At 51.7% G+C, this 26593-nt stretch overlaps 1 protein-coding gene across 2 annotated transcripts in view; it reads left to right on the top strand.

Annotated features, from left to right (window-relative positions):
- Positions 1 to 26593, top strand: part of CASD1 (CAS1 domain sialic acid O acetyltransferase 1) — a 139947-nt gene that overhangs the window by 8447 nt on the left and 104907 nt on the right. The window contains exons 2-7 of one of the 2 annotated variants that reach the window (XM_075315665.1): positions 8560 to 8997; positions 19810 to 19909; positions 20582 to 20702; positions 21166 to 21210; positions 21533 to 21595; positions 21825 to 21869. In XM_075315665.1, coding sequence (XP_075171780.1) covers positions 8574 to 8997; positions 19810 to 19909; positions 20582 to 20702; positions 21166 to 21210; positions 21533 to 21595; positions 21825 to 21869 — 798 coding nt within the window. In that variant the 5' untranslated portion in view covers positions 8560 to 8573. The remainder of the gene's footprint in view (positions 1 to 8559; positions 8998 to 19809; positions 19910 to 20581; positions 20703 to 21165; positions 21211 to 21532; positions 21596 to 21824; positions 21870 to 26593) is intronic. The other variant, XM_075315666.1, reaches the window with a different exon arrangement.

Genomic DNA, 26593 nt, shown 5'->3' with positions numbered 1-26593 from the left:
ACTTGTTCAGAACCAACAGACATATATATATATATCTAACTGCATATAGTCTAAATTTTAAAGGCACATCCACATTATTTAATCACTAATGGATTTGTAGCATGCATATAGTCGCATACAAAGTCAACTGCTACATTGAAGCGAAATAGCTGCTGTTATATTCAATTTGAAAAGACATATATTTTTAATCACCAGGCATACATATATATCTAGTGGTACAATTTTAGTTTCAACAAATGTGCCGGTGATAGAAGATGCATTTACCAAAACGAATGTATGAATCATTAAGCACATATACCAAAAGACAAACTGACGTAAGTTCGTTATACCTGAGTGTGGGGCAGACCGTCCCTCCACCTTTGAAGAAGCATTAGTGAAACGTGCGTCAAAGGTGGAGGGACGGTCTGCCCCACACTCAGGTATAACGAACTTACGTCAGTTTGTCTTTTGGTATATGTGCTTAATGATTCATACATTCGTTTTGGTAAATGCATCTTCTATCACCGGCACATTTGTTGAAACTAAAATTGTACCACTAGATATATATGTATGCCTGGTGATTAAAAATATATGTCTTTTCAAATTGAATATAACAGCAGCTATTTCGCTTCAATGTAGCAGTTGACTTTGTATGCGACTATATGCATGCTACAAATCCATTAGTGATTAAATAATGTGGATGTGCCTTTAAAATTTAGACTATATGCAGTTAGATATATATATATATGTCTGTTGGTTCTGAACAAGTAAATCTGATATATTCCAACTAAATGTAATAGCGGCCACCCTTATTTACTATAGCATTTGGTTATGCTTGTGAATTTCTGCATATGGCAAATTCATTGGTGATCCTGCAATGAATTTTTGATGGCAATATCTGCATTTACTTTTGCAAATTTGTGGGGTGGTTGATGCACGTGGCGTGAGTGCACCGACGACAGCGCATCGGATTTAATATAGCCCAATGGAATATCGTATTATATAACAACTGACTTACCCCTGCGTGTAAACACAATTGGTGATTTTTGGACATTTAATCTAAACGCAGGGATAATGCAGTGTCTGTATGGGTATAATAGTATTTTAAAAAATCTGATAAAAATGTTTTGAGAAAAAAATATTAAAATATAAAAAACCATTTGATGCGCTGCCGCCTATGCCTCTGTCTATGTGCATGCTGTGACACTTCATGGTGTTAGGTAAATGGAACCATTTGGGTATATGATAGCTTCTTGATCACTTATTGTAATTTGGTAATATTCCTGGTTGGAAAGCTGCATTGAGTGGAAATATGAGTAGCAGTATGCTGCAATTGTATAGCAACAATACCTAGGCAATAACTTTGATCCTATATCAATAATAATTGACTAGATGTATTAATAAATAAAAAGGTAGTGATCTTGAGTTGATATCTGACGTTTAATACTGATGTGTGTAGAGAATAGGGGCTTATAACCGTTCTCCAACAAGGTGTGTCTCCCTGTTTATTTTTAATATTTGTATATCTGATTATTCAATAAAGTTTGGGTTTTATCCTAAAAGAGTTTATTGAAATCATTAATATGCGTAAATACACTCTTTGTGTCTCCTGAATTGATATTTGGTGACAATGTTGTTAGTGTCTTAATCGAGTGATGCTTCTTAATTTGAAGTTGGGACTAATGTGTTAATAAATCAGCAGCTGCGGGCTGCAACGCTCAGCTCTACCTTGGCTAGTTATCAAACATAGAAGGGTTCCCATGCCATTTTTTTTTAATTAAATAATTTAAAGAAACGGTCCCCCCTCATTTTTAATAACCAGCCAAGGTAAAGCAGACAGCTGGGGGCTGATATTATCAGGCAGGAAAGGTCCATGGTTATTTGGTCCTTCCCAGCCTTAAAATATCAGCCCACAGCCGCCTGAGAAGTGGGGCATCACATTAGATTCTCCGATCCTGGTGCTTTGCCCGGCACTTTCCAATTGCCCTGATGCGGTGGCAACTGTGGTGATACTAGTGGGGTTGATGGCAGCTGCGTAGTGTCAGCTGGCATCAAGCCCTGGTGTTAATAATGGAGAGGCCCCCATTACTAGCCTAGTAGATATAAAGAGCAAAACACACACACACACAAGTATTTTGCTTAAAAATAAAATGAGAATAAAAGAAATAAAGACAGGACACAGTCCCTCCTTCACCAATTCATTCCCAAAAAGAACTCCCAGGCAGTTCCGACGTAATCCATATGGAGGTCCCACCACGGTCCCTGAGTAGCCAGGGTAGCATGAGAACGGCCAGCTGCTGTGACCTGCGGTAACCTTAGGACGTCACCTCTCTGCACCGCCGCCGGCTCTTGCAGAGCACAGGGTGACAGCCGGTAGTGGCTGCTGCTCTAGGCTATGGGGCCCGTTCTCTGAACAGTGTCCATGAGTCGGGGAAGTCGTGGGACCTCCATGTGGATTACGTTGGAGTCCTTTTGGAAATAAATTGGTGAATGAGGGACTGTGTCCTGTATTTATATTTTTAATTCTCTACTTTTATTTTAAATTGGTGTTTTTTTAAATAATTTGTTTTTGTATTTTGCTTTTTACATCTGCCAGGCATGTCTGATAGACACCTCTCCATTACTAGATTGCCACCGCACCAGGGCAATTGGGAAGAGGCGGGCAAAGCGCCAGAATTGGAGAATCTAATGTGATGCCCCATTTCTGGGGCTGATATTTTTAGGCCGGGAAGGGCCAAATAACCATGAGACCTCTCAGTCTGATATCAGCCCACAGCTGTCTGCTTTACCTTGGCTGGTTGGATGTCATCCGTGTGCTGTGTTTCACCAATGCTGTCGGTAAAAAACAGACATGTCTCTGTGTGGATCACACAAACACGCAGGTGTCACACAGACACACGGTCCTGTGAAAACAAGCTGTGTGTGTGAACAGGTCACCGGTACATGTGAAAACGGACACCACACGTATCAGAGACACAGTGGTATGAAGGAGGCCTAAGTGAGTGCAACTGTCAGCCAGGCGCTGAGCAAGTGCAACCGTCAGACAGGTGCAACCGAGACAGGCGGTGCGCGAGTGCAACTGAGACAGACGCCGAACGAGTCTAACTGAGACAGATGCTGAGCGAGTGCAACTGAGAGACAGACGCTGAGCTAGTGCAACTGAGAGACAGATGCTGAGCTAGTGCAACTGAGACAGACGCTGAGCGAGTGCAACTGAGAGACAGATGCTGAGCGAGTGCAACTGAGAGACAGATGCTGAGCGAGTGCAACTGAGAGACAGATGCTGAGCTAGTGCAACTGAGACAGACGCTGAGCGAGTGCAACTGAGAGACAGATGCTGAGCTAGTGCAACTGAGACAGACGCTGAGCTAGTGCAACTGAGAGACAGATGCTGAGCTAGTGCAACTGAGAGACAGACGCTGAGCTAGTGCAACTGAGAGTCAGATGCTGAGCTAGTGCAACTGAGAGACAGACGCTGAGCTAGTGCAACTGAGAGACAGATGCTGAGCTAGTGCAACTGAGAGACAGACGCTGAGATAGTGCAACCGAAAGACAGACGCTGAGCTAGTGCAACTGAGACAGACGCTGAGCGAGTGCAACTGAGACAGACGCTGAGCGAGTGCAACCGAGAGACAGACGCTGAGCTAGTGCAACTGAGACAGACACTGAGATAGTGCAACCGAGAGACAGACGCTGAGCGAGTGCAACTGAGAGACAGATGCTGAGCTAGTGCAACTGAGACAGACGCTGAGCTAGTGCAACTGAGAGACAGATGCTGAGCTAGTGCAACTGAGACAGACGCTGAGCTAGTGCAACTGAGAGACAGATGCTGAGCTAGTGCAACTGAGAGACAGATGCTGAGCTAGTGCAACTGAGACAGACGCTGAGCTAGTGCAACTGAGAGACAGATGCTGAGCTAGTGCAACTGAGAGACAGATGCTGAGCTAGTGCAACTGACAGATGCTGAGCTAGTGCAACTGAGAGACAGATGCTGAGCTACTGCAACTGAGAGACAGACGCTGAGCTAGTGCAACTGAGAGACAGACGCTGAGCTAGTGCAACTGAGAGACAGACGCTGAGCTAGTGCAACTGAGAGTCAGATGCTGAGCTAGTGCAACTGAGAGACAGATGCTGAGCTAGTGCAAATGAGACAGACGCTGAGCTAGTGCAACTGAGAGACAGATGCTGAGCTAGTGCAACTGAGAGACAGATGCTGAGCTAGTGCAACTGAGACAGACGCTGAGCTAGTGCAACTGAGAGACAGATGCTGAGCTAGTGCAACTGAGACAGACGCTGAGCTAGTGCAACTGAGAGACAGATGCTGAGCTAGTGCAACTGACAGATGCTGAGCTAGTGCAACTGAGAGACAGATGCTGAGCTAGTGCAACTGAGAGACAGACGCTGAGCTAGTGCAACTGAGAGTCAGATGCTGAGCTAGTGCAACTGAGAGACAGATGCTGAGCTAGTGCAACCGAGAGACAGACGCTGAGCTAGTGCAACCGAGAGACAGACGCCGAGTGAGTGCAACTGAGAGACAGATGCTGAGCTAGTGCAACTGAGAGACAGACGCTGAGCTAGTGCAACCGAGAGACAGACACTGAGCTAGTGCAACAGAGACAGACGCTGAGCTAGTGCAACTGAGACAGACGCTGAGCGAGTGCAACTGAGACAGACGCTGAGCGAGTGCAACTGAGAGACAGATGCTGAGCGAGTGCAACTGAGAGACAGATGCTGAGCTAGTGCAACTGAGACAGACGCTGAGCTAGTGCAACTGAGAGACAGATGCTGAGCTAGTGCAACTGAGAGACAGATGCTGAGCTAGTGCAACTGAGAGACAGATGCTGAGCTAGTGCAACTGAGACAGACGCTGAGCTAGTGCAACTGAGAGACAGATGCTGAGCTAGTGCAACTGAGAGACAGATGCTGAGCTAGTGCAACTGAGAGACAGATGCTGAGCTAGTGCAACTGACAGATGCTGAGCTAGTGCAACTGAGAGACAGATGCTGAGCTACTGCAACTGAGAGACAGACGCTGAGCTAGTGCAACTGAGAGACAGACGCTGAGCTAGTGCAACTGAGAGACAGACGCTGAGCTAGTGCAACTGAGAGTCAGATGCTGAGCTAGTGCAACTGAGAGACAGATGCTGAGCTAGTGCAAATGAGACAGACGCTGAGCTAGTGCAACTGAGAGACAGATGCTGAGCTAGTGCAACTGAGAGACAGATGCTGAGCTAGTGCAACTGAGACAGACGCTGAGCTAGTGCAACTGAGAGACAGATGCTGAGCTAGTGCAACTGAGACAGACGCTGAGCTAGTGCAACTGAGAGACAGATGCTGAGCTAGTGCAACTGACAGATGCTGAGCTAGTGCAACTGAGAGACAGATGCTGAGCTAGTGCAACTGAGAGACAGACGCTGAGCTAGTGCAACTGAGAGACAGACGCTGAGCTAGTGCAACTGAGAGACAGACGCTGAGCTAGTGCAACTGAGAGTCAGATGCTGAGCTAGTGAAACTGAGAGACAGATGCTGAGCTAGTGCAACCGAGAGACAGACGCTGAGCTAGTGCAACCGAGAGACAGACGCTGAGCTAGTGCAACCGAGAGACAGACGCCGAGTGAGTGCAACTGAGAGACAGACACTGAGCTAGTGCAACAGAGACAGACGCTGAGCTAGTGCAACTGAGACAGACGCTGAGCGAGTGCAACTGAGACAGACGCTGAGCGAGTGCAACTGAGAGACAGATGCTGAGCTAGTGCAACTGAGAGACAGATGCTGAGCTAGTGCAACTGAGACAGACGCTGAGCTAGTGCAACTGAGAGTCAGATGCTGAGCTAGTGCAACTGAGAGACAGATGCTGAGCTAGTGCAACTGAGAGACAGATGCTGAGCTAGTGCAACCGAGAGACAGACGCTGAGCTAGTGCAACTGAGACAGACGCTGAGCGAGTGCAACTGAGAGACAGATGCTGAGCTAGTGCAACTGAGAGACAGATGCTGAGCTAGCGCAACCGAGAGACAGACGCTGAGCTAGTGCAACTGAGACAGACGCTGAGCGAGTGCAACTGAGAGACAGATGCTGAGCGAGTGCAACTGTGACAGACTCTGAGATAGTGCAACCGAGAGAGACGCTGAGCTAGTGCAACCGAGAGACAGACGCTGAGCTAGTGCAACTGAGAGACAGACGCTGAGCTAGTGCAACTGAGAGACAGGCGCTGAGCTAGTGCAACTGAGAGACAGGCGCTGAGCTAGTGCAACCGAGAGACAGACGCTGAGCTAGTGCAACCGAGACAGACGCTGAGCTAGTGCAACTGAGAGACAGACGCTGAGCTAGTGCAACTGAGAGACAGACGCTGAGCTAGTGCAACTGAGAGACAGGCGCTGAGCTAGTGCAACTGAGAGACAGATGCTGAGCTAGTGCAACTGAGAGACAGATGCTGAGCTAGTGCAACTGAGAGACAGACGCTGAGCTAGTGCAACTGAGAGACAGACGCTGAGTGAGTGCAACTGAGAGACAGACGCTGAGCGAGTGCAACCGGGAGACGGTGAGCGAGTGCAACCGGGAGACGGTGAGCGAGTGCAACCGGGAGACGGTGAGCGAGTGCAACCGGGAGACGGTGAGCGAGTGCAACCGGGAGACGGTGAGCGAGTGCAACTGGGAGACGGTGAGCGAGTGCAACCGAGAGATTGAAATTGTAAGGCTGTACTGAGTAGATGTAACTAGTTCCTGCCTCCACCTCACGTCCTTTTTCGCTGTTCGCTATGTCTGTCTCTTTTCTGCAGTCTTTTATAGCTGTCCGTTATCTGTCCCTCTCTCTTGCAGTCTCTCTCTCGCCTTCATGTCTGTCTCTTTTATAGCTCTCCGTTATGTCTCTCCCGCCTTCATGCCTGTTTTATCTGTCCGTTATGTCTCCGTCTCACGTCCGTTTTCGCTATCTCTTTTGCTCTCCGTTAGGTCTCCCTCTCTCTCTCGCCTTCATGTGTCTCTTTTGCTCTCTGTTATCTCCGTCTTTCTCTTGCAGTCTCTCTCCTGCCTATGTCTCTTTTGCTCTCTGTTATCTCCGTCTTTCTCTTGCAGTCTCTCTCCCGCCTTCATGTGTCTCTTTTGCTCTCTGTTATCTCCGTCTTTCTCTTGCAGTCTCTCTCCTGCCTTCATGTGTCTCTTTTGCTCTCTGTTATCTCCGTCTTTCTCTTGCAGTCTCTCTCCTGCCTTCATGTGTCTCTTTTGCTCTCTGTTATCTCCGTCTTTCTCTTGCAGTCTCTCTCCCGCCTTCATGTGTCTCTTTTGCTCTCTGTTATCTCCGTCTTTCTCTTGCAGTCTCTCTCCCGCCTTCATGTGTCTCTTTTGCTCTCTGTTATCTCCGTCTTTCTCTTGCAGTCTCTCTCCTGCCTTCATGTGTCTCTTTTGCTCTCTGTTATCTCCGTCTTTCTCTTGCAGTCTCTCTCCCGCCTTCATGTGTCTCTTTTGCTCTCTGTTATCTCCGTCTTTCTCTTGCAGTCTCTCTCCTGCCTTCATTTCTATGTCTCTTTTGCTCTCTGTTATCTCCGTTTTTCTCTTGCAGTCTCTCTCCTGCCTTCATTTCTATGTCTCTTTTGCTCTCTGTTATCTCCGTTTTTCTCTTGCAGTCTCTCTCCTGCCTTCATATCTATGTCTCTTTTGCTCTCTGTTATCTCCGTCTTTCTCTTGCAGTCTCTCTCCTGCCTTCATGTCTCTTTTGCTCTCTGTTATCTCCGTCTTTCTCTTGCAGTCTCTCTCCTGCCTTCATGTCTCTTTTGCTCTCTGTTATCTCCGTTTTTCTCTTGCAGTCTCTCTCCTGCCTTCATTTCTATGTCTCTTTTGCTCTCTGTTATCTCCGTTTTTCTCTTGCAGTCTCTCTCCCGCCTTCATGTCTCTTTTGCTCTCTGTTATCTCCGTTTTTCTCTTGCAGTCTCTCCCGCCTTCATGTCTCTTTTGCTCTCTGTTATCTCCGTCTTTCTCTTGCAGTCTCTCTCCTGCCTTCATGTCTATGTCTCTTTTGCTCTCTGTTATCTCCGTCTTTCTCTTGCAGTCTCTCTCCTGCCTTCATTTCTATGTCTCTTTTGCTCTCTGTTATCTCCGTCTTTCTCTTGCAGTCTCTCTCCTGCCTTCATTTCTATGTCTCTTTTGCTCTCTGTTATCTCCGTTTTTCTCTTGCAGTCTCTCTCCTGCCTTCATGTCTATGTCTCTTTTGCTCTCTGTTATCTCCGTCTTTCTCTTGCAGTCTCTCTCCTGCCTTCATGTGTCTCTTTTGCTCTCTGTTATCTCCGTTTTTCTCTTGCAGTCTCTCCCGCCTTCATGTCTCTTTTGCTCTCTGTTATCTCCGTCTTTCTCTTGCAGTCTCTCTCGCCTTCATGTGTCTCTTTTGCTCTCTGTTATCTCCGTCTTTCTCTTGCAGTCTCTCTCGCCTTCATGTGTCTCTTTTGCTCTCTGTTATCTCCGTTTTTCTCTTGCAGTCTCTCCCGCCTTCATGTCTCTTTTGCTCTCTGTTATCTCCGTTTTTCTCTTGCAGTCTCTCCCGCCTTCATGTGTCTCTTTTGCTCTCTGTTATCTCCGTTTTTCTCTTGCAGTCTCTCCCGCCTTCATGTCTCTCGTGGACGGCAGCTCGGACTCCTCCGCTGACATGAAGAGCCGCAGCCCCGGACCGGACGAGCCCGAGCCCCCCAGGAAGAAACGCAGCACCGTCCCCGAGCCCCCGGAAGACCGAGAACCCCTGCTCCCGAGCGCCGGAGACCCCGCCCCCGAAGCAGACCCCGCCTCTGCTCCGCCCCACAAGGCGAACCACGCCCCCTCCTCACTCCCGCTGCGCTGCTGCTGCCCCCCAGCGGCCGGCGGCTCCATTGCACGCTGCTGTCATGGAGGAGCCAAGATGGCGGCCCTGGCCTACAACCTGGGCAAGCGGGAAATCAACCAGCACTTCAGTGTGAGGAATGCCAAGCTGCTGGCGCTGGGGGCGGCGCTGCTCGTCTCCGCCTGCCATGCCGTGTTCTGGGGACTCTCGTCTCACGGTGAGTGCTCCATTATCATCAGTGTCACCCTGTGTGGTGTCGTGACAGCTCCACCTGCTGCTATCGTGACAGCTCCCCCTCCCTCCCTCCCCCTGTGGTGACAGCTCTGCTCCTCCTTCCTTGCCTGTATCTGCTCATATATCGTGACAGGAGGACAAGCGCTTCTATCACGACAGTAGCCCCCCTGTATAGACATATGTGGGGTGTAATAACCGCCTGCATCAAACACCGCGCTCTCCATTGGTTAGAAGTGGTTGTAGGTCGTTAACGATCATCGTTGTCGATAAAGTTGTGTCTACTGTTGTCATGTGACCTTCGCCAATGATTCAGATGTAGGTTGGCGGCAATGACCCAGATGTCATGGCGATGTGCCGGGCGTCATGGCGATGTGCCGGGCGTCATGGCGATGTGCCGGGCGTCATGGCGACAGCTGTTTACCCAGTCATGTGAGCCTCATCTGTAGTAGGTGGCTTGTCCCAAAAAGTCAGCGTGTGTCGGTTGCGCTCGCACAGCGTGTGTCGGTTGCGCTCGCACAGCGTGTGTCGGTTGCGCTCGCACAGCGTGTGTCGGTTGCGCTCGCTCAGCGTCGTGTGTCTCGGTTGCGCTCGTTCAGCGTCGTGTGTCTTGGTTGCGCTCGCTCAGCGTCGTGTGTCTCGGTTGCGCTCGCTCAGCGTCGTGTGTCTCGGTTGCGCTCGCTCAGCGTCGTGTGTCTCGGTTGCGCTCGTTCAGCGTCGTGTGTCTCGGTTGCGCTCGCTCAGCGTCGTGATCTGCTGTAGTCACGATAACCGCACCGCCAGAGAAAACGCCATAAACAGAGATGAACGGCGCCCGAAAATACAGACCGCACCGCCTGGCTGCAGAAAACAGCCACATGTATGTTTTTATTTTAAATGAATGTTTTCTTTTTTTTTTCCAGTAATTAAAAAAAAAAATCACACAACGAACGATGTCACAAGAACCAAACGCAAAAATCAGGGGGGATTGCGATTTTAATTTTATTTTTTTTTATTTTTTTCTTCCCCCTCTTTTCTGTCCATGTATAAAGTGGCCAGTGTCAGAAAAAAAAACAGGAAAAAAAAAACAAACAGAAAAACAAATCCTCATACGTCGTGAACGGACAATGAAAAGAAAATTATGGCAGTTGGATGAAGGGAAGGAAAAATTGCAGAAATTTGTCCACAGCAAGAAAGGGTTAAAATCGCTGTTGCAGAGCCGCTTTATTATGAGGAGGGCGCGTGGGTCGCAGAGGGTGGGTGCAAGTTGTTGAGGGCGCACAAGTTAAGGAGGGCCTGTGGGTTGCAGAGGGTATGGAGGACACACTGGTTGTGGGGGATGCATGGGTCGTGGAGGGTATGGAGGGCACACTGGTTGTGGCGATGCATGGGTCGTGGAGGGTATGGAGGGCACACTGGTTGTGGGGGGTGCATGGGTCGTGGAGGGTATGGAGGGCACACTGGTTGTGGCGATGCATGGGTCGTGGAGGGTATGGAGGGCACACTGGTTGTGGGGGGTGCATGGGTCGTGGAGGGTATGGAGGGCACACTGGTTGTGGGGGGTGCATGGGTCGTGGAGGGTATGGAGGGCACACTGGTTGTGGGGGGTGCATGGGTCGTGGAGGGTATGGAGGGCACACTGGTTGTGGGGGGTGCATGGGTCGTGGAGGGTATGGAGGGCACACTGGTTGTGGAGATGCATGGGTCGTGGAGGGTATGGAGGGCACACTGGTTGTGGGGATGCATGGGTCGTGGAGGGTATGGAGGGCACACTGGTTGTGGGGATGCATGGGTCGTGGAGGGTATGGAGGGCACACTGGTTGTGGGGGGTGCATGGGTCGTGGAGGGTATGGAGGGCACACTGGTTGTGGGGGGTGCATGGGTCGTGGAGGGTATGGAGGGCACACTGGTTGTGAGGATGCATGGGTCGTGGAGGGTATGGAGGGCACACTGGTTGTGGGGATGCATGGGTCGTGGAGGGTATGGAGGGCACACTGGTTGTGGGGGATGCATGGGTCGTGGAGGGTATGGAGGGCACACTGGTTGTGGGGGGTGCATGGGTCGTGGAGGGTATGGAGGGCACACTGGTTGTGGGGGGTGCATGGGTCGTGGAGGGTATGGAGGGCACACTGGTTGTGGGGGGTGCATGGGTCGTGGAGGGTATGGAGGGCACACTGGTTGTGGGGGGTGCATGGGTCGTGGAGGGTATGGAGGGCACACTGGTTGTGGGGATGCATGGGTCGTGGAGGGTATGGAGGGCACACTGGTTGTGGGGATGCATGGGTCGTGGAGGGTATGGAGGGCACACTGGTTGTGGGGGATGCATGGGTCGTGGAGGGTATGGAGGGCACACTGGTTGTGGGGGATGCATGGGTCGTGGAGGGTATGGAGGGCACACTGGTTGTGGGGATGCATGGGTCGTGGAGGGTATGGAGGGCACACTGGTTGTGGGGATGCATGGGTCGTGGAGGGTATGGAGGGCACACTGGTTGTGGGGGGTGCATGGGTCGTGGAGGGTATGGAGGGCACACTGGTTGTGGGGGGTGCATGGGTCGTGGAGGGTATGGAGGGCACACTGGTTGTGGGGATGCATGGGTCGTGGAGGGTATGGAGGGCACACTGGTTGTGGGGATGCATGGGTCGTGGAGGGTATGGAGGGCACACTGGTTGTGGGGATGCATGGGTCGTGGAGGGTATGGAGGGCACACTGGTTGTGGGGATGCATGGGTCGTGGAGGGTATGGAGGGCACACTGGTTGTGGGGATGCATGGGTCGTGGAGGGTATGGAGGGCACACTGGTTGTGGGGGGTGCATGGGTCGTGGAGGGTATGGAGGGCACACTGGTTGTGGGGGGTGCATGGGTCGTGGAGGGTATGGAGGGCACACTGGTTGTGGGGGGTGCATGGGTCGTGGAGGGTATGGAGGGCACACTGGTTGTGGGGGGTGCATGGGTCGTGGAGGGTATGGAGGGCACACTGGTTGTGGGGATGCATGGGTCGTGGAGGGTATGGAGGGCACACTGGTTGTGGGGATGCATGGGTCGTGGAGGGTATGGAGGGCACACTGGTTGTGGGGGATGCATGGGTCACAGAGGATGCTTGGGTTGGGGAGGGCATGTGAGTAGCGGAGGGTATGGAGGGCACGTCGGTGGTGGAAGATGTGCGGGTCACAGAAGGTGTGCGCCGGGTGCGTAGGGTACAGAGGGCTCCCTGGTCAAGGAGATCATGCAGGTCGGTTGGGTCTCGGAGGTCGCTCAGCGCAAACACTGGCGCTGTAATGTGTAGTCACAGCTCCCCCTTTAAATATGAGGCAATATCTAATTTTTGCACGCTATTACTTTTTCTCCCCTTCTTCCAAGAGTCCTTTTTTTTTCTCTGCTCACATGCGTGTGGGTCATGAAGGTGACGCGGGGCGTTGAGGATATGAAGACCACAGACCACATCAAAGTTGAATGTTCTGCAGGGTAACAAAGAGTCTGTAAAAGCAGAACGCAAACATATAAAACCCAGCAAGAAAACAATCCGTGCATTTAATGAGAAATAATAGAAATTGTCCTCGGAGGTAGACAACCAAGTCCGCTCACCCCTTATAATGGATTGTTGTTGTATTTGGTACAGGGGGGCCACCTGGTGCAGCACAGCCCCCTGCTACCTGGTGAAGCCCCCCGGGTCTGCGATGAGATCCTTGCACCCCACAGCCGGTTCCTGTCTTTGTCATCCTCCATCTTTACATTTCATTTGGGGCTGTCATTGGCGTCATCGGAATCACCAGGCGACAGCGTTCCCTCAATTACATTCTGAACTTGTTATATCTATATTTGTATACCAATTAAAACTTGTACTGGGAGTGGTGGGGTAGACGTCACTTTGAACTGCTGCACAGTTGGCTCAATGATTGGGCAGAGCGCCGTGTGAACACTCTGTCCACTCAAAGGAAGCGGTCGGGTGGATTCAGTCGTAACACGCAAGGCTTGGAAAGAGCTTGTAGACGCTGCGCCTGCTCTGTTGTTTAGCACAGGTCGGTGGTCGGTTTCCAAGACAACAATTTGTAAACAAAAGCATTAATAGCTCAAGAACGGCTGCAAATTGTAATAAGCAGCAAATTGCAAAACCATTCTATCCGACAATACCTGTTTATAACTATAGGGTATATATCTGTTTATAACTATACCCTTTAACAATCTTATTTCATGTTTTTTATTTATTTTAACAGCCTTTAGCTTGATCTCACGCCATTGTGTGTTGATGGATCTTGTCTTTTAAGGGCACATTATGAGCTTTGTGCCTGACCTATAGGGTTTGGCGCTGCTGCGCTCCTCTGGCTATAGACTAGAAGATGCAGTCCAAAAATCCGGTTTATTAACACAAACCTGTAACTTTCCAAACTCCTTCCCAGCGATGGTCCGATGGTCATCAGGCGATCGGCTCGTTGAGGTGGCCTGAAAATCATTGACAGCCGTGGCCCATCTCTGCAGAATGTGCTGGGAGCAGAACCGCCGTGTATTAATGATCCCTCACCCCTTTCCATTTTGCCTAAGGCCCCCTTTACACATCCAAGTTTCTGATCCATGTGGAGTCCATTTTCACACGTACCGGAGACACGTTCACATACAAACTAATTAAAGTCAATAGAGAGCTTCACACCGACAGTGTGTTCACATGTATAATCCGTTTCTCCATGTGCTCCACACGGAGACGTCCATTTTTTTTTTTTTACTGACCATGCTGGCTGCGACCCTCGGCTGTCAGCGATCCCTTGGCTGGTTCTGAAAAATATGGGGGATCACTCACTGATTTTTTTTTTTTTTAAATTATTTGACAAGATAATTTATAAAAACGGCATAGGGTGCCCCCCCCCCCCCCCCCCCTCATTTTTGCAAAACCTGCCAAGAAACAACTGAGGGCTGATATTATTAGGGTGGGAAGGGCCATGGTTATTTCAACCTTCGCAGCCTAAAAATAGCTGCCCATTGCCGCCCCAGAAGTGCTGCTGTACTCTTCTCTTCCCATTGCCCTTCTCCTGTGGCAAACGGGGTGATATATGGGGTTGATGACAGCTGTGAATTGCCAAATAACCATGGCCCTTCCCCACTTTCTTCAAATAATTAAAAAAATCAGCATGGGATCCCCTCTATTTCTTTGTCGCTCCATTGGGGAGACCCAGACAATTGGGTGTATAGCTACTGCCTCCGGAGGCCACACAAAGTATTACACTCAAAAGTGTAAACCCCTCCCCTCTGCTATACACCCTCCCGTGCATCACGGGCTCCTCAGTTTTTATGCTTTGTGCGAAGGAGGCAGACATCCACGCATAGCTCCACATCTTAGTCAGCAGCAGCTGCTGACTAGGTCGGATGGAAGAAAAGAGGGCCCATATAGGGCCCCCAGCATGCTCCCTTCTCACCCCACTCTGGTCGGCGGTGTTGTTAAGGTTGAGGTACCTATTGCGGGTACATAGGCAGGAGCCACATGCTGTTTTCCTTCCCCATCCCTTTAGGGCTCTGGGTGAAGTGGGATCCTAATCGGTCTCCAGGCACTGGGACCGTGCTCCCTCCGCAGCCCCTGGGGAATCGGCTGGACAGGAGCCGGGTATCGTCAGGGACAAGGCCCTGCTACTGTAAGGTACTCTGTGTCCCCGTGGGGACCGCGCATGCAGCGCTTGTGCCATACACACTGCAGCATTGCTGGGTGTGTTAGTGCGCCGGGGACTACCGCGCCGGCCGTGCTTATTTGCCGGCCGCGCTTATAACTTTAGTCCCCGGCTTTTGCGGCCTAGTTTCGCTTATTCCCGCCCACAGGCCTGCCAGTCAGGGGAAGGGCGGGACGCTGCACAGGACGGCAGCACTGAGGGCTGGAGCATACTCTGTATCCTCCTCCCCCCTCACTCAGCACAGTGGGGCACTGGATTCCCGCACTTTCTAGGGCACGCCCACGGCCCCCTCCTCCCCACAGAACGCCGGCAGCCATTACTGTCAGCACTTCTGACGCTGCAGAGGAGAGACAACTCCAGGGGGGCCTGGGCACGGATTCTGGTGATCACACAACCGCTGTGAGCGGTCGGTAAGCAGCACCTGAGGTGCTGGCCCCACTGAGTGCCGAAGTGTATATATATATATATATATATATATATATATATATATATATATATATATATATATGCTTGTAGTATGGTCGCACTGTTGATTTTTGGCTACTCCTAGAGAAGCCTTACAGTCCAGCCCCGGGCACTGTTCAATCATTATACCACCCCCGGACCTGCCAGTCAGGAGGAAGGGCGGGACAGTCGGGCTGACGCCGACAGTGAGGGCCGGAGCACACTTCGCTGTTCTCCGCCCCCCTCACTAATCACGCTACGGAACGGATCCCCTCAAGGACTCAGTGTCCCCTTGGGGACGGTGCAGAGAGCAGCTTCGCCTCAGACTCGGCGACTACCACGCCGACCGCGCCTGCTTGCCGGCCGCGGTCTGTAACTTTAGTTCCCGGTTTTTTACGGCCTAGCGCCTTAACCTCCCGTCCCTGGCCCTGCCAGTCAGGGGGAAGGGCGGGATGGTCAGTAGGAGGCTAGCAGTGACGGCTGGAGCACACTTGGCTGTCCTCCGCCTCCCTCACGTTTCGCTCAGGGCACCAGATTCCCGCATTTTCGGGGTTAAGCCCACGGCTCCCCCCTCCACTGTACACGCCGACAGCCATGTTTTCAGCAGCACATACTGCTTCAGGGTCGGTACACCAGGGGGCTTCTTCTCGATGCTGGGCCCCCTAGAGTGATGAACTGTATATGTGATACACTGTATATATGGCTATATAATGTTTGAATGCAGTTTCACTGGTTGAGCTTCGCCGGCGTTCCCTGTCCAGGCGGCAGGGACAGAGTTACAGCCTTGCTGAGAAACTCTCTGGGTCATTTTCACTATCCATGTCTCAGGCTATGGACAAATGGTCGGCTAAGAGACTAGGAGTTTGCAGTCCAGACCGGCCCCTTACACAGGCCCCGGGCACTGCGGGATCGCCCCAGGCCTCCCTCGGTCTGCGACGAAGCGTGTTCCTGGGGTGGCCTCTAGTTATTACGTGGTAAACTCCAGCACGAACCGCAGTCCCAGTCCGGCTAAGCAGCCTTGCTTGGAATCTTCCCTGACTTCTAGGGTCTCAGCTTTAGGACTCTCTAGAGGATGGGGCGGAGGTCGCAACCCAGGACTCTGTCCGGACGTGGCTCTCAAGGCTTCACAGATTTTGTCCAGAAGCACACCTTCCCGGACAAGCGTTTTACTGAACGCCTTATAACACGTTGTCCCTTCCCCTCTGACGTTGTTAAGGTTTCGGCTCAGTGTCATAAGGTGCCCGCCAGTCTCGGACTGGCGGCTAGATCAGTAGTAGCAGTGGCTGGCGGGTCCTCGCTCAAGAATGCCAAAAACAGACAGATAGAACTCCTAATGGGATCCATCTATGAAGCCATAGGCGCGTCCGTTGCCCCAGCCTTTGCAGGGGTGGGCACTCCAGGCTATCTCAGCTGCTCTGTCTCAGATCAATGCTGTCATCCTGTGCTCCGCAATTAGCGTCTTGACGTCTCAGGCGGTGGTATTTCATCCTCCGCCGTGCACAGAGAACCCTTTCTGCATGGCGGTCCAGGTCAGGGGAGTGGTCCCCACATGTCCAAGACCGATGTAGGAGACATTCTGTCTTACGGTCACAGGATAGAGCTCAGTTCTCGTCCTCCGACTCGTTGTTTCACAGCATCTCCGTCCCCCGAGCGAGCCGATGCACGGTGAACACTCCAAAGGCAGGAGGAGTTGCGATCCTCGTTCCCCTTCAAGAACGTAGTCGCGGCTTTTTGCTCCAGCTTGTTCGTGGTACCAGATAGGACGGGTCACTCCGCCCCGTTCTGGACTTCGCACGGCTCAACGGACTGAGAACCTGACGGTTCCGGATGGAATCTCTCCGCTTGCCATCACCTTTGAGGGCCCAAGGAGGTTTCCTAGCATCAATCGACATCAGGGATGCTTATTTCCACGTGCCGATTGTACCAGAATATCAGCGCTTCCTGCGCTTCGCCATAGGGAACGAACACCTTCAGTTCGTGGCACTAACTTTCGGCCTGGTGACAGCCCTACGGGCCTTCACCAAGGTCATGACAACGGTGGTAGCGGTCCTACTCTCTCAGGCAATCTGCTGGTCAAGGCCCCCTCTCGGATGGCATGCCAACACAGCCTGAACATTGCTCTAAGACTCTCCAGAGATTCGAGTGGTTCATCAATTTTTCCTAAAGTCAAAATTGACACCGGCCCAATCACTGACATATCTCGGCATGGAGTTTCATACTCTCTCAGCGATAGTGAAGCTTCCGCTGGACAAACAGCGTTCACTTCAGACAGAGTGCAATCGTTCCTTCGAGCCCAGTCACACCCTTGAGGCGCCTCATGCACTTCCTAGAGAAGTTGGTGGCAGCAATGGAGGCAGCTCCGTTTGCGCAGAGTCATCTGCGCCCACCTTAATGGGACGTTCTCCGCAAATGGGACAGCAAATCGACGTCCCTCGACAAGAACGTTGCTCCTTCTCGGGCAGCCATGGCCTCCCTTCAGTGGTGGCTTCTTCCCACTCTTGTCGAAGGAAAAATCCTTCCTGCCCACATCCTGGGCTGTGGTCACGGCGGACGCGAGTCTGTCAGGGAGTCTTCCTCCACCACAGGGCTCAGGGTACATGGACTCAGCAGAGTCCCCCCTCCAGATCAATGTTCTGGAGATAAGGGCAGTGTTCTAGCCCTAATAGCGTTCCAGCCATGGCTGGAAGGCAGGCAGATCCGAATTCAGTCGGACAACGCCACGGCGGTGGCATACATCAACCACCAAGGCGGCACAAGCAGTCGTCAAGCCTTCCAGCAAGTCCGGCGGATTCTGCTTTGGGTGGAAGCCACAGCCTCCACCATCTCCGCAGTTCACATCCCGGGCGTAGAAAACTGGGAAGTAGACTTTCTCAGTCGCCAGGGCATGGACGCAGGGGAATGGTCTCTTCGACCGGTCGTGTTTCAAGAGATTGTTGCCGCTGGGGGAAGCCGGACGTCGACCTATTGGCGTCCCGGCACAACAACAAGGTCCCGGCATTCATGGCACGTTCTCAAGATCACAGAGCTCTGGCGGCAGACGCATTCTGAATTCTGCGACCCTCAACCTGACTGCGTAGCCATTGAGTACTGGATCCTAGCGTCTTCAGGGTTATCTCAAGAGGTCATGGCCACTATGAGACAGGCCAAGAAACCAACGTCCGCCAAGATCTACCACAGGACGTGGAAGATCTTCTTATCCTGGTGCTCTGATCAGAGTTTTACTCTCTGGCCATTCGCCTTGCCACTTCTGTCCTTCCTTCAATCCAGAATGGAAAAGGGGTTGTCTCTCGGTTCCCTTAAGGGACAAGTTTCGACGCTTTCTGTGTTTGTGTTTCAAAAGCGTCTAGCCAAACTCCCTCAGGTACGCACGGTCCTGCAGGGGGTTTGCCATATAGTCCCTCCTTACAAGCGTCGGCTAGAACCCTGGAATCGGAACAGGGTGATACCGGCTCTTCAGAATCCACCCTTCGAGCCAATGAGGGATATTCTCTTTCACGCCTTCGCAGAGCGTGGTCTTCCTAGTGGTAGTCACGTCACTCCGCAGAGTGTCTGACATAACAGCGCTGTCATGTAAAGTCCCCCTTCCTGGGGTTGCACCAGGACAAGCTGGTTCTGCATTCGGTTCTGGAATTTCTCCCGAAGGTGGTATCCTCTGTTCATCTCAATCAGGATATCTTCTTACCTTCTGTTGGTCTCATCCGGTTCACCAACGTGAAAAGGATTTGCACTTGTTAGGTCTGGTGAGAGCACTCAGACTCTACATTCTTGTACGGCGCTCCTGCGCCGCTTGGATGCGCTCTTGTCCTTGTCGCTGACCAGCGTAAAGGGTCGCAAGCTCCCAAGTCAACTTGGCTCGGTGGATCAAGGAACCAATTCTTGAAGCCTACCGTTCTGCTGGGCTTCCGGTTCCTTCAAGGCTGAAGGCCCATTCTACCAGAGCCGTGGGTGCGTCCTGGGCGTTGCTGCACCAGGCTACGGCTCAGCAGGTGTGTCAGGCGACTAACTGGTTGAGTCTGCACGCTTTCACGGAGCACTATCTAGTGCATATCTACGCTCGGCAGATGCCAGCTTAGGTAGCCGAGTCCTTCAGGCGGAGGTTGCCCACCTGTAGGAAGGGGCCGTTTTACGGCTCTATTACGAGGTATTCTTTTACCCACCCAGGGACTGCTTTTGGACGTCCCAATTGTCTGGGTCTCCCAATGGAGCGACAAAGAAGAAGGGAATTTTGTTTACTTACCGTAAATTCCTTTTCTTCTAGCTCCAATTGGGAGACCCAGCACCCGCCCCTGTTCCCTTCGGGCTGTTATTCTTTGTGTTCACATGTTGTTCAGAGTGAATTGTTCTTGGTCATGGTTTCAGTTCTCCGAACATCCTTCGGATTGAATTTACCTTAGACCAATTTATAAGTTTCCTCCTTCCTGCTTTTGCACCAAAACTGAGGAGCCCGTGATGCACGGGAGGGTGTATAGCAGAGGGGAGGGGTTTACACTTTTGAGTGTAATACTTTGTGTGGCCTCCGGAGGCAGTAGCTATACACCCAATTGTCTGGGTCTCCCAATTGGAGGTAGAAGAAAAGGAATTTACGGTAAGTAAACAAAATTCCCTTCTTTTCAAAACCAGGTCCAAGAAAAGCTGCCCCATTTTTTGGTGTCGTAGAGTTGTCCCCGCTGGTTACGTGGCTGTCAGGGATGTAACTTGGCTAATACCCTCTTATGTTTCTTCCTAGCAGGAGATGACACGTGCGGATACCTCATATCCAGCGGCCGCTTCCTGGGGGAGAACGTGTGGCAGCCGTACACCTGTATGATGCACAAATACAAGTCAAGGTATGGAGAGGGTCAGAAACCTGCGTTCCTCCCTCCCTGACCCGGCCAGCCCTGCGTCCACACATCGGGTCCTCTGCTTTGGACAATCTCTTGTAAAAACTTCTAACAAAAATTTAGTGATGAGGTTTTTTTTAATGCGCTTAAAGGGGTTGTCATAGTCATGAGTGAGTGTGCTCGTTACTCGATTTAGGATCGCTCTCTCCCCTCCCGCTCGCCCCGCGTCGTCTCCCCTCCCGCCCGCCCCGCGTCGTCTCCCCTCCCGCCCGCCCCGCGTCGTCTCCCCTCCCGCCCGCCCCGCGTCGTCTCCCCTCCCGCCCGCCCCGCGTCGTCTCCCCTCCCGCCCGCCCCGCGTCGTCTCCCAACTCGCCCGCCCCGCGTCGTCTCCCAACCCGCCCGCCCCGCGTCGTCTCCCAACCCGCCCGCCCCGCGTCGTCTCCAAACCCGCCCTCCCACGCTCTCCCCTCCTCCCCACCCGCATTATAATGACGTAACACCAAGATAACACAGGATCCACCATTCACGATAGGTGGTCACAGCTCACCTTCTCCCCCCTCCTGTACAATGATTGACAACACCTCTATATACAGAAAATAATACCCGATCCTCAGTAGGTGATTTCACAGCTCACCTCCTCCTCCTCTGAGCCGTTCGTTTTTCGTCTTTCTTTCCTAGCGATGCCACAAGCTGCCTGAGAAACCAGCGTGTCACGTTTGTGGGAGACTCTCGCATCCGTCAGCTGTTCTTCGCTTTTGTGAAGATTCTTAACCCACACGTCAAAGAGCAAGGAATCAAGGTGAGTGTCTGTGAGGAGCGTGCCGGCCCTCGGGCTGTCTGTTTTCTGCGGTGACACAGGCTGCGGTGCGCTGCCTCCTGGAGTCCGGTCACATCATTGGCTTCTGATATAAGCACGTACATATATAGTGCTAGGTCCTGATGTCTGCAGATGTCGGTGATGTCCGGACTCCCCATCAGTCACTATATTACATGGTCGGCCGCTGCCCGGGTCATTTACAGCTGACAGCATAATCAGACGTACCGGGTGGACACGTCTGTGGGGTTTGCTCAGTGGGGTCCGTGTACAGGACTAATATTGATCATTCGAGGTGGGATATTTTCTGATCAAGTTCTCCCCATTTTCAAGATCTCTTCTTGCTGTCAGGGAATAGGGATATCATAGACGGCAAGAGGTGAAGACGCAGCATTGCGCCTTGTGTCCTTCCATGGCATTTGGATGATCATCTTTCTTGTCTCCACAGCATGAGAACATACCGTTCGAGGACGACGACCATAACATCCGGGTGGTAAGTGGTTCCTCCTTCTACTACCGTGAATCCAGCACCAAAATTGATCAGATCCAAATGATAGGTGATCAGTTCCTGATAGGCGGGGTCTTGATCAATGTGCGCCACCGCTTCTTTCTTTTTCCATGGGATGGTTGAATGCAGCATCAGATTGAGAATAAATGAAGTGGTGGTGGGCAAGTGCGGCCCCCCTTTTAGATCTCACACTTCACGGCATATGCTGTGTTAAAGTTTAACCCCTTGAAGTCCAGCTTTATTTAAATAATGATGCTGATAGAATACGGAGCATTGACAAAAATCTGATTTTTTTTTTTTCTTCCAGGATTTCCTGTGGTATCCGGAGGTGAACGGCTCCATGAAGCAATGCTTCCACACTCTGATCGAGGTGCATGCGGACACCCTCCTCTATTGCTCTGATCACTGCGTACAGATTTATACAGCTCTCGTCATATGCCCCTTAAAGGGCTAGTCACATTATGATCGCTGGGTGTTTTAACTGATTTTGACTATGTAGGGGGCAGCATTGTTATGATTGCAAATGTAAAGTTGTTGTAGATGTCGGGTGAAGCCTCTTATTGCATTTAATGTCTTTTTATTCTATTCTTACTATCCAGAGCCCATCGTCAAAGCCTCAAATTGTTGTAGCCGGAGCCGCCACGGTAAGTTGCTAATAATACTGTAACTTTGAGCGCTGATCACCTTGATTGGTTAATAAGACCGTCCCTTTAAAGGGAACCTGTCACCAGATTTTTCCCTATTAAACTAAAAGTCTCCCCTTCTGCAGCTCCTGGGCCGCGTTCTATGAAGGTGCACCTTGGCCCTGACTCCCCTTCCAGACCCCAAACATAACTTAATAAAACCTGACTGTTAGGTATGCTAATTACCTGTGTGGCTCAGATGGGCGGGCTCATTTTCTGCTCCTTTATCCCCCTCCTGCCGCTTTTCGCCGTCCTCCTTATTTGATTGACGCCTCCATCATCCTCCTTGTCGCATTTTCAAATCTCGCGCAGGCGCAGTGAGCTCGGCCATTTTGCGGGCAGAGCAGAAAACATAGCTGCTTTTGCGCGCAGCGGTGAGCTAAATGTGCAGGCGCGATATTATGGTCAGCGTTGTGCATGACCTCACCAGCGTCATCCTCATACCGAACCTAATCCGCGCGCCTGCGCATTTAGCTCACCAGCGCGAGAGAGGGCAGCTATGTTTTCTGCTCTGCCCGCGATATTTCAGAGGGAACTGCGCCTGCGCGAGCGGACATAACTGCACAGGCGCGAGATTTGAAAATGCAACGAGGGGGAGGATGTCATCCCGTCAATCAAGAAAGGAGGATGGCGATCAGCGGCAGGAGGGGGATAAAGGAGCAGAAAGTGAGCCCGCCCTTCTGAGCCACAAAAGGTAATTAACATATCTAATGGTCAGGTTTTATTATTTTTGGGGTCTGGAAGGGGAGTCGGGGCCAAGATGCACCTTCATAGAATGCAGCCCCGGAGCTGCAGAAGGGGATTCTTTTAGTTTAATAGTGAAAAAACTAGTCACAGGTTCCCTTTAAGATGGCTCATAAAATAAATGTTCAGAGCCTTTCTTCTGTAGAAGAGAGAGGCTTTTATTCTCATAAACCCCCTATGGTTATACATTATATGATCCCAACAGTGTAACCTCTGAGATGCTGCTGTCAATCAGGCAAGCGGCATTTAAAAGTTTAGGTGTCATCCTAGGTACTGGGAAGTACCAAGAGAAAGGAAAGGGAAGCCCTGTGTCTAGGGAAGGGGGAGACCCGTAAGCAAACCTATCGCTGGTACCTGAGGTCACACACCATGCTACATAGGTTCCGCACCTATGTGCCTAGCAGGATACCTGACCCTAGGTATCCCTAGTGCTGGAATCTAAATGGGGAATGAGTAGGATGCGCTCTTCATCATGCAGGACACACGGGGAAAATGCATAAACTACTTATCCACAAATGACACAGGTAGAAGATCGGTAAGTTTCAGCCACAATACCACAGACGAGTACAAGCCACCTGCTTGCACCCAGAGGAATGAACTCAATAATACCCACCAGCCCCAGTCCAGGTAAGAAGGGAGTATATAAGCACAAGGCTATGTGCCCACGGGGCTATGTACCCGCGGATATATCCGCAGGTTTCCCGCAGCAGCTCCCCGGAATCCGCAGCTATCCATAGCTGCGTGATTCCAGCGGAAAATCTGCGGATATTCATGTGATTTACCTGCGGAAGTCCCGGCCTGTATCTCCATAGTGGAGGAGCGGGATTTCCGCAGGAATAATTGACATGCAGTTATGTCTGACTGCGGGACATCCGCAGCATATTCTGCAGCCGCACATACCGCAGCATGGACACAGCACTCCCCATGTCCCATAGGATAACATGGGGAGTGTCTGTACATGCTGAAACCTGCATATTTATCTAGAAACTCCAGATAAATCCGTAGGTTTTCCACGGCAAAATCCGCGGGTACGTAGTCCTGTGGGCACATAGCCCAAGGGGAATACTGATAATCAGCAGCTGGATGGGAGGAGAGCTTCGCTGGGACCTAAAGGGGAACAGACATAAATCCAGCAGGAAAGCTACCTAGTACAATGAGTACTGACAGTAGGAATAATATAAAGTCAGGGAGCAATTCTTTATCGTTCCTATGGGAGACCCAGACAATGGGGTGTATAGCTTTTGCCTCCGGAGGACACACAAAGTACTACACTCAAAAGTGTAGCTCCTCCCTCTGAGCTTATACACCCCCTGGAGAACCAGATCTAGCCAGTTTATCGCTTTGTGTCAGGAGGCATACATCCACACATGCATTCTCATCTGATTTTTCATTTTTGGAAAGAGTTTTAAGAAAAGCGGGTACAAGTCTGGACCCCTGGCATGTCCCTTCTCACCCCACTGTGTCGGCGGTGCTGTTAAGGTTGATTCCAAGGCTGCAGCCTTACATGCCGTGCTCCTTCACCATCCCTCCTGGGCTCTGGCTTGAAGTGGGAGCCAGCACGGTTCTCCATGCTTGGCAGGAGACCGGTCTCCATCTGCAGCCCTTCAGGATCCTGCTGGACCGGAGCACTCATCCCCAGTGACTTGGAACCCTGCGTCTCAGCAGCTAAGTACCTGAGACGTTTATATATTGGGGGTCCCTGTACTTTATTGTTGTGGGAGAGTGTGCTGAGTGAGTTTTATGACATTTCCGGCGGGTTCTCTAGCTGTCGCCTGAGAACCGCGCCGATGGTGCCTGCGCGCCGGCCGCACCGCTCAAATTTAGGCCCCGGCTTGAGACGTTATTCAGGGGTCCCTTGTACATTTATTGAGGGGGGAGTGTGTTTTTTACCTTTGCTGTGATTTCCGGCCGGTTCTCTGGGTTTTTCCTGAGAACCGCGCCGAGGGTGCCTGCTCGTCGGCCGCATGTAAAAATCTAGGCCCCGGCTTCAGTTGCGGCCTAGTTTCGTTTTCAGTTCCCCTGCATGTCAGTCATGCAGGGGAACAGTGTGGCGCCGCCCACCGGCCGTTCAGCAGAGGGGAGGACACTCCTCTCTGAGGGGATGTTTCCCTCCCCTGTATCTCTCCTTGGCCCTCCGGTTCCCGCTCTTGGGCTAATCCCCGCCCCCCCTCCTCACTCCGGCGCCATTTTATCAGCGTTTACACACTGATCGGCGCTGGCTGCTGCAGCTGCTGCATCCACTGGGGGTCCGAGCTGTGGAATCCGGAGGGCACACAAAAACCGGTCTGGTAAGCCACAACCTCTGGTTGTGGGCTTTATTATACACTCTCTGGGGGTCATTCTAAAGGAGTGTATTCTTTACTGCAGAGCCTCCACCTCAGCAGCATGTCTCTCACTAGGAGCAAGTCTGCTAAGCTGTACTCTATATGCACTGCATTTAAGCTCATTCTGCCAGAACCGAGCACATATCCACATTGTGATGCCTGCTCTAACATGGTGGTGCCTCAGCCTGGAGCCTCCTCAGGGGTCCCTCCGGCTGCTCCGGCCCCGGTGGCTGAACCCCCGGCTTGGGTAGCATCTTTTTCCAGAGCTATCTCCCAGTCTTTTGCCGACTCTATGGGACAGCTGTCCCGGACTCTGCTGACCATGCATCAGCCCCCTTCTCAGGGCGCCTCTGCTGCTCCGACTCGCTCTGCAGAGCTAACAGAGCATGTTTTTGGACCCCGTCCTCCTAAACGGAGACGCAGGGACTCTTCTCCTTCCTCGTCCCACGGCTCTGATTCACGAGCTGAATTGCAGGGCGAGGAGGATACTTTTACTGTGGGCTCAGACGCTACCTCTATGTACCCCATTGATTTATCTGAGGGTGATGCGGATGTTAGTGACTTGATTGCATCCATTAACTCCGTACTGAACCTCAATCCACCAGTGTCAGAGGAACAAGCCTCTCTGGTAGAAAAACACCAGTTTACCTCACCTAAGAGAGCAAGGAGTATGTTTTTTAACCACTCCAGTTTTCAGGCCACTGTTACCAAGCCCAGGGCCTGTCCTGACAAACGCTTCCCAAAGCGTAGTTCTGATGACCGTTTTCCCCTTTCCACCAGAAGTGGTCGAGGAGTGGGCTCACTCACCAAAGGTAGACCCTCCGGTGTCTAGAATCTCGGCCCGGACAGTCGTATCTGTGGCCGATGGCACCTCTCTTAAGGATCCCACTGACCGCCAGGTTGACCTTCTGGCCAAATCTGTATATGAGGCGGCAGGAGCCTCGTTCTCCCCGTCTTTTGCAGCAGTGTGGGCTCTTAAGGCAGTCTCTGCTTCTCTGGCGGAGATACATTCCCTCGCCAGGGACTCTATACCCGAAATGGTTGCCTTAACTTCCCAAGCTTCCGCTTTTTCATCCTATGCCATGTCTGCCATTCTGGAGGCTTCTCACCGCACGGCGGTGGCTTCCGCTAATTCCCTCGCGATCCGCAGGATCTTGTGGCTTCGAGAGTGGAAAGCAGACGCTTCTTCTAAGAAGTACCTTGCTGGGCTCCCCTTTGCTGGGTCCCGGCTGTTCGGTGAACAACTGGATGAGATAATTAAGGAAGCCACTGGCGGGAAGAGTACTTCCTTGCTACAAACTAAAACCAGGAAACCTGTCCAGGGCAGGAACCAGTCGAGGTTTCGTTCCTTTCGTTCCTCTAACTGGTCATCCTCTAAGCCCTCAGCTTCGTCCACTAACTCAGCCAAGGATCGAAAACCCAGCTGGCGCGCGAAGCCGCGTCCTCAGAAGAACGGAGGAGCCGCTGCCACTAAGGCAGCCTCCTCTTGACTATCTGGCTGCGCCAGCAATGTCCTTGGTCGGTGGCAGGCTCTCCCACTTTGGCGACGTGTGGTTTCAACACGTCTCCGATCAGTGGGTGCGGGATATCATCTCCCACGGCTACAGGATAGAATTT

This window comes from Anomaloglossus baeobatrachus, chromosome 6 (assembly GCF_048569485.1).
Source record: "Anomaloglossus baeobatrachus isolate aAnoBae1 chromosome 6, aAnoBae1.hap1, whole genome shotgun sequence".
NCBI classification, from domain to species: Eukaryota; Metazoa; Chordata; class Amphibia; order Anura; family Aromobatidae; genus Anomaloglossus; species Anomaloglossus baeobatrachus.
This window is presented reverse-complemented; position numbering and strand designations above follow the sequence as displayed.